At 37.7% G+C, this 11,946-nt stretch overlaps 1 protein-coding gene across 2 annotated transcripts in view; it reads right to left on the bottom strand.

The window, feature by feature from the left end:
• LOC145491512 (putative ammonium transporter 1) overlaps nt 1–11,946 on the bottom strand; it is a 29,735-nt gene that overhangs the window by 16,306 nt on the left and 1,483 nt on the right. The window contains exon 1 of one of the 2 annotated variants that reach the window (XM_081470759.1): nt 3,132–3,612. The exons of the other annotated variant lie outside the window; for it this stretch is intronic. Coding sequence (XP_081326885.1) covers nt 3,132–3,231 — 100 coding nt within the window. The 5' untranslated portion in view covers nt 3,232–3,612. Of the gene's footprint in view, nt 1–3,131; nt 3,613–11,946 lie in introns of those variants that run through there. 2 annotated transcript variants of the gene reach the window in all.

Here is an 11,946-nt window from a genome sequence, read left to right as displayed (position 1 = left end):
TATAAATCAAACTTAAAAGGGAGAATCCCAAGGCTAAACAGCTGTTTTAATCAGAGTAAACGCACAGCTACTGCTAGTAGCCGTTAATTCCACTTAGCCGACTATGTGACTCTGGACCGAACAAGCCGCGGCAAGCAAGCAACTCCGCAAAGTAAGCGAGCGAGCGAGCGAACGAGGTTGCGAGCGAGCAAGTAAGCAAGAAAGCAAGAAAGCAAGAAAGCAAGAAAGCAAGAAAGCAAGAAAGCAAGAAAGCAAGAAAGCAAGAAAGCAAGAAAGCAAGAAAGCAAGAAAGCAAGAAAGCAAGAAAGCAAGAAAGCAAGAAAGCAAGAAAGCAAGAAAGCAAGAAAGCAAGAAAGCAAGAAAGCAAGAAAGCAAGAAAGCAAGAAAGCAAGAAAGCAAGAAAGCAAGAAAGCAAGAAAGGTAGGAAGCGGGCGAGCAAGCAAGCAAGCAAGCAAGCAAGCAAGCAAGCAAGCAAGCAAGCAAGCAAGCAAGCAAGCAAACAAGGAATCAATCAACCAATTAATCGGCAACGAAATTTTAATAACCTCGAAAAATAGCTCCAAGGCACATTTTGATGTTAATTTGAAACAATTTCATCAGTATAGTGCTGATGGTTCATTTACAATTATTATGCAAAATTTATGGTTGGTAATGTTATGATTTACTTGAAATCAAACATATAGAAGTTCTTATTGTCGTACATTCCACATGCCATACACCAAAGGCAAAATACTGGCATTAGCGTTTTATCGCAAATCTGGTTCGGGTAAATTCCACGTGTTTCCGATTTTGAGTGTCATTTTCGGTTTATCGTTTTCCATGCAAATATCGATTGTCCTAAAAATACATAGCTATGCAATATTGCAAACTTCGATCAATCTTCTTGCAATGACTTGTGTAATTTTTAAATCGATCCGATTAAGGGAAGACTATAAAAATCTAATCATGGTTGAAAATTCTAAGGCCCAGTTCAGACGCCGAACTTTTCATGAGCGGAACATAATCATGTTCGAATTTGGACCGAAAATTATCAAAGTACGCCTGTTGATTCGAACTTAATTCGCCGAAAGTTATTTAGTTTGAACCAAATAACATGGAAATGTCAGCGACTTTCAAGCAAAGTGTAAACTACTTGAAAAAAACGTTACAAGAATTTACACATTAGGTTCGGCACATGAAAAGTTCGACGCCGTTTCAAAGCCGAAATTCCCCCCGTTTTTAGCCGTTCTCAGCTGATTCAGCCGCCGAACTTTTCCTGTACTTAATTCAACGTATTAGGTTAGGCTCATGAAAATTTCGGCGTCTGAACTGGGCTTAAGTATTGCACATGTAGAAGAAACTGTAGAGAGACTTCCTTTTCGCCATCCCACTCTGTTGTTTTTTCTTAGTAGGTCTTGTGTTGACATTTCGTACTTCCTTAAAGAACAGAAGCCTAGAGTATGTCGCTCAGGTTGTTACATTTCTAACAGTTTAATTTTTATAGTCGCTTATACCGTACACGATTGTGGACAAGCCAGTATCAAAGTCGATGCCAGAAATACCAAGGGGACGATACACTCTAGCCCTAATGCGCTTTCGTATGAAAACGCATACGTTTTGATGCGTTTTCGCCTATCGTCCACGCTAAAACGACCGACAACGCTGATGAAAACGGAGGCTTTCGAAAACGGTTTCAAAAGCCTTTTGAAAACACATCGTTTTGAAAATGCTCCGTTTATAGTGTGGATAGGCGAAAACAGAGCGGCTTTTGAAAATGATGCCGAAACAAGCGACGTTTCCATCGGCATTTTCGGCGTGCGTTTTAATAGTATGGACAACAGGCGAAAACGTGTAAAAAAGAATCCGTTTTCATACGAAAACGCTTTTTGGGCGAAATGTTTTTCCTCGTTTTCGTTGAGACGAAAAGGGATACTTTTAAAAACGCAGCAGTGTGGTGGGGCCCTCAATCTAGTTGTAATTTTTGACGCTATAGTTTTAGGTATTGTCTATATGCGATTACGCTGACGTTTATTTTTCAATCATGATCGCTATTGATAGGCATGTAAAAGAGTGGCATAAATAGTGATTTCCTGTTGTAACACATTCCAATATTTTGACTCAGTTGGCTTGGGGTGTTTACAAAGAGAGCTTACGTAATTACAATATTTTGCTTTGTCGGTGCGCTCGCTATTTATGTATGACTTATGACTGTATGTGCGTGATGTGAATATCATCAATTTTGTCGTGTTAATGGCGAAATATACTTTCACTTTTTAGCTACGATTTATTTGATTATTTTTTATCTATAGTACTTGTTGAATTATCTAGAGCGTATCTTACGTTTTAACAAATGTACAGTATTTGTTATAAAGAGAACTGAGATCTTCTTGTCCAAGATAACGCCTGTTTCTTTCGGGTTGTATGTTATGTAATTACGCTGCGCTATAGGTGCTTAAGTAAGGTTTCAGCTAGGAATTTACGTTGCCACTCGAAGGCATCTCCTATTTTGTTGATGGGTATGCTCACGGAAATTTACTTCTGGACATTAATTGATTCTTTTATTCTAGTTAACAAACTACCCGAGTTTTTAAAGGAACTGTCTTACGGATTTTAGCCAAATCAGACATGTGAAAATGGCCGTCATTGAGTGCCACAAAAGTACGCATTTCAAACGGTGAAGGAACATTTCAATAACGCAACAAATACTGACAAGAAAGGTACGGATGAACAGAAACTGAAAACGGATAGCTTTCTCATAAACTTTTAGCCTGAAATGTTTTCAAAAATAATCCCGTTTGTTTGTCAACGTGGGAGACATATTTCTTTGTAATGAAGCTCAGTGGTTAGATCAACCATAGAGATAATTTTTTTCGCTTACATTGAGTTTGTTAGCGAGTATCTGGCAAAACTTAATAAAGTTGACTTAACTCTGCCGTGACTTAAGGTAAGCCGGCGTTTAATTTATGTCTGTTCAACAAACTAGATGCTCCGTGAAATACGTCTGATTTTGCTGGCTACCTATAATGTAGAAATTATTTTGTTGAAGCTTCAACTTAAGGTATCATGATCCGACCTCAGTGATGGCTGAATTGCTGGCCGCAGTGAGAAACTGACTAACGTAAAAGTCTAAATACTAGGAAAAACATACTCACAGAAAATAATGCAGCCGAACACCAGTAAAAACATCTGATCAAGGTTTGCTTTCAAAGTTTTCACAGTTTCGTTAAGGTCTGCTGCAGTTATGTCGGCCATTTTTGACTTCTGCTCGAGTAGTCGTTGGTGAATGATTCGCGCTGATTGTTAAAGAGTTAGAGAAATAAGGGAGGACGTTTACAACAAGCAGTGGGCGGTCGGATCAAACACCGCGTCAATGATTAAACTGATTTATGAAAACGTTTTAAAAAAGAAAACGGAAGTTAACCCACGTAATTATGAAGGTGCGTTCACGACTGGCGGAAATATGACCTCCCCACGAACCCGTCAATATTCGACTTTGCATCCAAATTTTGTCATCGTCCGGAGTTGCCATGGTTACCTCATAACAGAATTAGAAAGTTGTATAATTTGGCCCATTGGTGGTCTATTATCAATTGTACTTTTTCAAAAACGCTTTTCACGAAACAAAGCGTGTGCTCTGATAAATAATGTGTTATTGCATCATTTGTTTTTTTTATTTATCAACAAGTTGAAACAGCAGGCAACAATTCTCTCCTTGGTACATAAATATCACCAGGTGGCGGATGTTTTAACATCAGTTTTCGGAGTTAAAAAAAAAAAGAATCTCAAACACTATTTACTGATTTTTTGCTTCATACGTAAACAAGCTCAAGAAGAGTGAGTGTTCTCGCTTGAACTGACTTCAAGCGTAACTAAATGAGGAACGCGACAGTAATTTGCTTTTAGACTCTGCGGCTCTGTGCCAACACAAAAGGGAACAAAGCAATTTTACGCACGTTAGTTTTATGAGCGATTCTTTGTTAAACAACACACGGAATGCCAAAACTGAGTGCTTCCATCATGAAATTTAAACTGTAGGCTTAGGTAGAGATAGTGAAAACCTCAGAGGTTAGCTTCTAAGTCGAAATGAAATAGGATATACCTTTTTGTGAACACGGTATTATGTAATATAGGAAGAGTTAAGTCCAATCTAACGCGCGCTCTTATTGGTTGATTGACAGTCACGTTGCAATAACCTAAATAAGCCAAATTAAATTTTGCTTGCTGGAGCTCGTTTTATCGAACAGGATAATAAGTGATAGTTAATTAATAAGTGTTGTAACGAGGTAGTCTAATATTAGCCTCAAGGTTTCTTTTTAACCTCCTCACTATCATCTGTCTTTTGTTTTCTTTTTGTTTACAAACTTCTGTGTTCAGTACTGTATACGTAATTTTTACCTCAATGTGTGGCATAAAAATACCGATTTCTACCGATTTCCAGTACGAATCGATAATAATAGGTGCGGAATTCGTAGCTGTTTGGCTTTTAGCTAAGCAGTAGCTTACAGACCTTGTATAGTTGCAGTGAGTTAGCCTCCTTGTTTAGTTTTTAGGGGCAGCTTTTGAAAATGAAATTTCAACTAAATGTTCAATTTCTGCTGAATTGTACCATATTGCTCGCATATGTTATGCTCGGACTGGTTTCTTAGTTAGTAACAGATATCCAACGCCGTGGTTAACAGTTACTTTCTTGGTGTCCTTTTAAACGAAGCTGATCTAGCCATTTCATTTTGTACCATTGGTTTTATAACATACAGTGATTAGACTTCTTTGAAAAAAACGTTTTGCAAAAATCTGTAAAATGGTTGATGAGTAAGACAGTATTTCAACCGAGGATATTGCAGAACCATTACAGTTAAATTTATCAACAGTTTATCTTCCTTCAATCAATTTATTTGATAACCATCTTCTTTTTCGTTGAAATATGTCAGTTTTGGCATTTAAATACAGTAAAAGGTTTTAAGGAGCCCAGTGGATGGTGAAAATAATTTGATCTTGGAAAACTTTCAAAAACGATACCGAATTAGTTCTATTTAACAAATAGATTCCATGTTGTCGTGCGTCTGTTCAGTAATAGATCACAGATGACGTAAAAATGTGGTAAGAACAAAAAAGTGGCACACGAGGCGATAGCCGAGTGTGTCACTGATGTTCTTACCACATTTCGACGTCTTCTGTGATCTATTACTGAACAGACGCACGGCAACATGGAATCTATTTGCTTTATATAATAACGAAACAAACTGCTACAGATAAAGCTTTTTTCATTTCAAAATCTCTCAACATAACTCGAAAGCCGGCCTTTGCTCACTTTGGCAAACACGAAAAAAGCCATTTGACGTATTCTATTGTCTATACAAATTAAAGCAATCTCATTGGTTGCTACGCGTAGCAAAGAATTGTGATTGGTCCAGGAAAATCAGGCCACTGTCAAACTTGACTCGAGCGTCGCCTCTCGTGGAGTGAAAACTTCAGCGAAAGCAGAATACACCGATTCCAGAAAAAAACCGGAAGTTGCACGCAAGCGAGGCTTAATAGCCCTCGAGCTTTCAAAATGGCGGACGAAATGCTGGGGAGGAACGAAAAAATTCGAATGTATGTAGGTTAGAGCTACTTGTCTGGAGCAAATGTGGTAAAGAAAAGGAAAAGAGTTGGACACAAGTGTTGTGCGGCTGCAAACTCTAATAATCGAAGCAAAAACCGACCTGATTTATCATTTCCACGACTGAGTTTCCTTCGGACAAGCTAGCCAGATAAACAAAGAAGAAAAAAGTGGGAAATACTTATGCAAAGGGGAGGTGTCTATTTTACCTCGGTAGGAAATAATTTTTGTTTTTCTGAGCACTTCTTGCCAAGTGATTTTAAGCTGAGTACACTTTTTGAAACTGGGAGCCGTACCCTCGGCGTTCCCTTGGGCAAAAGTTGATGAGGAATCTCTGTGTAGAGCAAAATATATGATGCATCTGAGTCTGGCATATGAATACCCATCAGCTTCAATCAACTTAGGAATTAATCAGTTTTCATGCCTCTGAGGTAAACAAAAAAATTTTCCCAAAAACAATGTTGAATGTGGAAGGACATTAGTGATTTAAATACAGCCATTGATGAATTTTGAATATTTTTTACTCGCTTAATATTTCAGCAAGATCTGGCTTTTAGGTTTAATGTTTCAGAACTAGTAGTGTCAGATAAATTATTGCATGGGCCAATTTCCTGTACTTGATGTTGGGGAGCCAGTCCATGAATTATTTACCTGAAGTTTTCCTAGGCTGAATTTGAAAACATAAGGTGCAGAATAGACTGCAGAGAGATAACAGGTCAGACACCCAAGACCTGGACATCCAAAAGTGAACTTTACTCTGAATAAGTCTGACAACACATTTTAAGGCCAAGTAGGAATTTTCCTTAATGTCGTAGATTTGATAGACAGCTTGTACTGGCAAGCAGGAAGGTTATAATCTTCATCCATTCTATGCAACCAAGTAAATCAGAACTGACTATAATTTTAATGCCAATTTTCTAAGGAAGACTGTTTTCCAACCATGAACCAGAACTGCAAATGTAAGAATACAAGCTGAAATGGCTATTAGGAGAATAAATGGATGGCATGTATTTGATGGTGTAACTCCACTAAGGTTGTGTAGAGTTGTTAATCAACCCTGGATAGTGAGCTATTTGCTTGTAAACTGGCAGAAAAAAGTTATCTGATGTTTATTTGTCATTTGGTAGTGACTTTAAACAGAGTACATGATATTGTTCATCAGTGGTAATTAAATATTTGGTGATTTCCACCATACTGAAATTGTGCATTATGTGGCTTCATGTTCTATTTTCTGGTACAGGGTGTAACATAGAAGGACACATGGTAGAGCTGGTGTATAATTTTGCTAATAACATAAAAGTGCAATTGAATTTGACCTCATTGAGAATTTTCTACATTGTATGATCTTATAGATTCCCAATTGTTTTGAACTATTTTGAAATATTTATTCAAATATTCATCACCAGAGAAAAACTGGAAGTAGCTGAATTTTCTCATATTAGATGCTGGACAAAATTTTTGGACCTTTGATATACATTATTTATTCTGGCTTTAGCAATAATCACATCGTGTAAGGCCATCTCTAAGCATTAGGTAAGCCAATTCATATATAATATATTTATCATAAATTGTTCAATATTCTTTAGCATCTCCTTCCACCATTCTATGTCCAAGGCATTTTGCTCATTAAAAATTTGCAGTTACTTTCAATTTATAGCCAGGACATTCCAAAGTCTGTTCACAACAAAGAGTAGTTGTTGTACATTGTACATCATAAACTGAAGTTCATATGACTCTTGTTTACTTTTAAACCAGTGTCAAACATTTTGCATATTGATTTTGTAAGGCAATCTTTCAGGGTCTCACTATCCATAACAATGACATTCCTAGCTTAAATTATTTCATGGAGATTGCCCTTACTTGGGTCTCTAACCTCAGTCCAGCTGGGGGACCCTGGGGAGGCCCCCAAAATTTCCCTTTTCTCTTGAACAAAAAAAAAAAGCATTTTGTTACTTGCACCTTCGTCGATCCCTGTTGATGCATTATTTCAGTGTACTTGTTCATTACTAGTTGCTAGTTTTCTAGGCCATCTTTCATGGCATGTGACTGATAGTCTTTGTTACACTGTAGTACACGTCACTGATAATTTTATTGGTGATTTGACTGATGAATCAGCTTTGTGATTGCGTCCTACCCTGTAACGCAATGATGCTGTCACCGTACCGAACCCTTGCTTATACCATTCTTGGCGAGTAGATCGTGGTCTTGTTTGATACTCTGATTAGCATCTTTTGAACTTCTAAAAGGATTTCCCTTTATTCTCTAACACCGATTGTTAATTTATGAAGAGAGATTGGATGTTCTCAAACTTGAGAAGACTGAAGTGGTCAGTGAAAAATGAATCAGCCGTAGGAAATTTTTTAAAGTGTTTTGTTGCAATATTCCCGATATGCGACACAATTTGAAAATTTACTTCCGTATGTTCTTTCGATCTCTTGCTGTAGCTTTAGTAAAGCATTCTTCGGGTCAGGGTCGTAAACTTTTACAATTTTCATTTCATTCAGATTCTTTTTCCTAAACCGACCATGAACAAAGTTCTTTTAGGCAATAAAAATGGTGAGAACAGGTTGTTTTTGCGCATATTAGAGATCGAGACAATCGAAGGATGGAAAACATACCCGTCTAAAAGTTCCTTTATTTTGCCCCTTTGATTTATACGGCGACTTTTAAGCCAGAATTTCGATTGGCTGAGTGTCAAGTTTTCAATGTTCTTCGCTCACACTGACGCCGGGAATATCATCAGAAGAGAGATTGGCCTTTCTTCTTCGTTCGCCATGTTGCTTTAATTACCGCGAGGGCTATTAAGCCTCGTTTCGGTGCAACTTCCGGTTTTTTCTGGAATCGGTGTATTGAACTGCGAAATCTACAAATCTTAAAGGAAATGCTGGATAAGTCAAGTCAGTTTTTGTCATCAGAGCAGCCCTGTGAGCCGAAAAGCTTGGATGTTGCCTCGAATATTGCAGGAGTTCAAAAACTACGCTCGGAAAAATTGCGGCTGCGGTCAACCTGGAGGCCATTCAATTCGAGTTTTGAATGAAAGGAGCGTTAGTGATGGTGGAAATTTGTGTCGTCTGTGGTTGGTGATTCTCAAATCAGTTTGAAATAGTGTCGGAGACACCTTTTAGCTGCGATACAGTTGGCCGTGAGCTGCAGTGAGCTATACTTTGCTCGCTGCTGTGCCCTGAAACGGACTGGAACATTCGCATCGGAAAGCAAGGTGATGTGTTTATTTTAACTGATTTTAAGAAGTGGTTTTGATGTTTTATTCCAGACAATCCGGCACTGTGTCAACAATTATTTTGAGACTGAGAAAAGTTCAATGTTTTAAATAAATTAATCTCATAAACATTTTGTTTATTGGGTTTGTTAAATTCGAGATAAAGCAATGGTTCTTCTCGGCTTACCAAGACTAATTTTTAGTTTGTGTTTGGTTTAGTCTCGTTCGACTGCCGACTGAGACTGCTCGAGTATTTTTTCTGAGTCATTTTCTAAAACAGAAACGGCTGTATCTTTCTTCTTCCTGCTAGACTATGCTTCTGGTAGTTGTTCGATGCCTGGACAAGACTTTCTTGTACCTTATCTTTTGCCCAGTCATGTAAAATATTATCTAAGGCCCAGTTCATACGTCGCATTTCTGCCGTATCGAATTCAATGCAATTAAGTGCGACAGAAATACGACTGTGGATTCATACGTCGCACTTGTGTCGCACTTAATTCAGAATTTATACTGTCGGGTATGTCGGCCAGCGGAAAATGTTTTAAACGTAGAGTATTCAATATGGCGGACGAAAATACCCAGCGACGAAGGACTTTAATTTTGCGAAAAATTGTCCGCCAATGGAACGAGAAGGAGAAGGCTGACAACAGAGTAGTATGTGTTGCAATATGTTCAGGTCGCATTGGGTCGAGAATGGCTAAGTTTCTTCTTTTTCTTTGGCGGGAAGACATTTACGCATGCTCAAACATTAACATAATGTATGCATTAGATTCGACACGGCAGAAATCCGACGTCTGAATCGGTGTCGCATTTCTGTCGGATGATGCGACAGGACCAGTCGAACGTGCGGCAGAAATGCGGCAGCCGATTCAGACGTCGAATTTCTGTCGAATTTAATTCATTGAATTGAATTCAACACGGCAGAAATGCGACGTATATGAACCGGGCCTAAATTCTCAAATCTTTCCACCATTTTAAAACACAGAGGGAAAACTTTGAAATGATGACGTCAGTCGTGCATCTGTCCTTTAATAGATCATAGGCGAGAACCAATCAAAATGCGACAATAACTTGGGTTATTATATAAATTATTATTCATGACAACAGATGACAACGTGTTTCATTCAAGATGATGTAAATAAAATACAAGAAAAAGCACATCTTGAAAAGGAAAACTAGAGGTCAACCCTGTGGCGTTTCCCTATTACTACAATACAATCGAATTACTATATTACAATTAAATTTTTGAGTGAAAATATTTAACGAGTAATGGAGATCAGTGTCGAGTTTCAGCAGTAATTGCCTTTTCCAAACTAAAACAAGGCTTCATCTGTTGTAGTTTAAAATGAATTTGCAAAAACAAACTTACTCAACTTCTATTTACTCTTGTCTCAAATATATCATTAGTATAATCCAAGTCAACGAAAAATCTCTAAGTAATCTCAAATCATTTTGACCTAAATTTTATCGTAATTATTTGCATGATATCTTAATGAAATCTTCATGTTAGAGTATATCACACGACATGTTTGTTATTGGAGCAACTGAGTTCTACCTGTACTATTACGTACAAACGTTATTCAAACTAAAAGAGAAATATCACAAGGATAGCGGGTTGTTGTGTGATCGGATTTTATGGCTGCCCAACACTGGCGGAATCAGCCGAAAACGCATCTAAGGAGCTTTCCTGTTACCCGAGAAGGACAGATCAGATCAACAACCAACCATGTACGCTTTTCACATTTCACATTTCATACACGTTTGGAAAGACCAGAGAAAGTCTGTTTCATGAGCAACCTCAAAAAAATAAATACATGTTATTATAGCTTATTATGAATACGTGCGCGGGAAGTATTAGGTAAATATTAGTGCAAGGACTTGACACCACTGACGTGCAAAAAAATACCAAGGGTGTGTAGCCCGGTTGTTTAGAAATAACACCTCAATATTAGGGAATCGAAAGACACTGAAAACAATCGAAAAGAAAGCGAAAGTTGGAGGAAAAACGTCATATAATCTCTGACTTGAAATTAGTTAGCTGAATTTAAAATTAGTAAGACGAGTAATACATTTCAAACATATTACGCGTCAATCACTAAGTATACTAACGAGACGTATATGGCTTTTGTGTCAACAAAATGCTTTTGTTGGAGAGACTGTTATTTGCATGATTACAAATAAAGTGGAGAGAATTTCGGTTCAGTTCGTCTGTTTTGTACCTGTCGTAAACATGTTTATCGTTCACATGCTAATTTCTTTCGAAAAAGTGAAACTACAAGGTCATTCGAAATAACGCTTGGTCTGATACATGAATGATATTGGACCGGCAATGTAACAATCTGATTGGTTGATCGTCATGTCAAAAAGAAAGGTCACGCTACTGCAACTGTTACTGACATCAGACTGAATTTTAATACCCGGCATGGTTTTGTTGTTGACAAAAAGTCAGCCATGCAAAAGGTGCGATGCAGAAACATAGTACCCAATTTAAAAAAAAAAAAACTGTTTACTAAGCGTAACAGTACGCACTTTAGCGCTACAGTTTTCAAAGAAAGTCAGAATGTAATTAACAAATGACCTGAAGCTATTTAAGGTTATTTAGAGGCTATGTTCATTACGATGCGCTTAACCGAACAACAAAATCATTTAGTGATTTTATCAAGCTGTAGGTCTCATTATCTGTAAGTCTCTAATGTGAAAGCAATACAAAAGATCCTAGGCTTTCGTGCCGGTAAATAAGTCCGCTTAAACGTGTCTGAAAAACCTGCCCGTTCAATCGGCAGCAACGACGCAACGTAGATATTGCTTAAGAACATTTTAACATCATTGATGCGATGCTAACCGGGACCTGGCCGCATTAACGTTATGTTGTAAAGCGTTAATATTTGATCTTTTACATGCCGGGATCCTTTGTACTGGTACATGTACGAGAACGTAACAAATAGATACCTTTCTTAAATTGTTGTGAAACAAATTAAACCGAAGTGCCAAGGAGAAAATTCTCTGAATTAATTGCAGTCAAATCCTTGTCAAGTTTGTCAAAGTAATTGCGTCAATAAAATGATTTTGATTTTTGATAACGAATTGATGTCGCTACCCCGGTCGCTTGTTTTTGCCTAATAGGTCTCGGCTTGTGTTTTTAAAAATTTTT

The sequence above is a fragment of the Orbicella franksi genome, chromosome 6 (genome assembly GCF_964199315.1).
Source record: "Orbicella franksi chromosome 6, jaOrbFran1.1, whole genome shotgun sequence".
NCBI lineage: Eukaryota > Metazoa > Cnidaria > Anthozoa > Scleractinia > Merulinidae > Orbicella > Orbicella franksi.
Note: the sequence above shows the minus strand (reverse complement) of the source record. Positions and strands in the feature narration are given on the sequence as shown.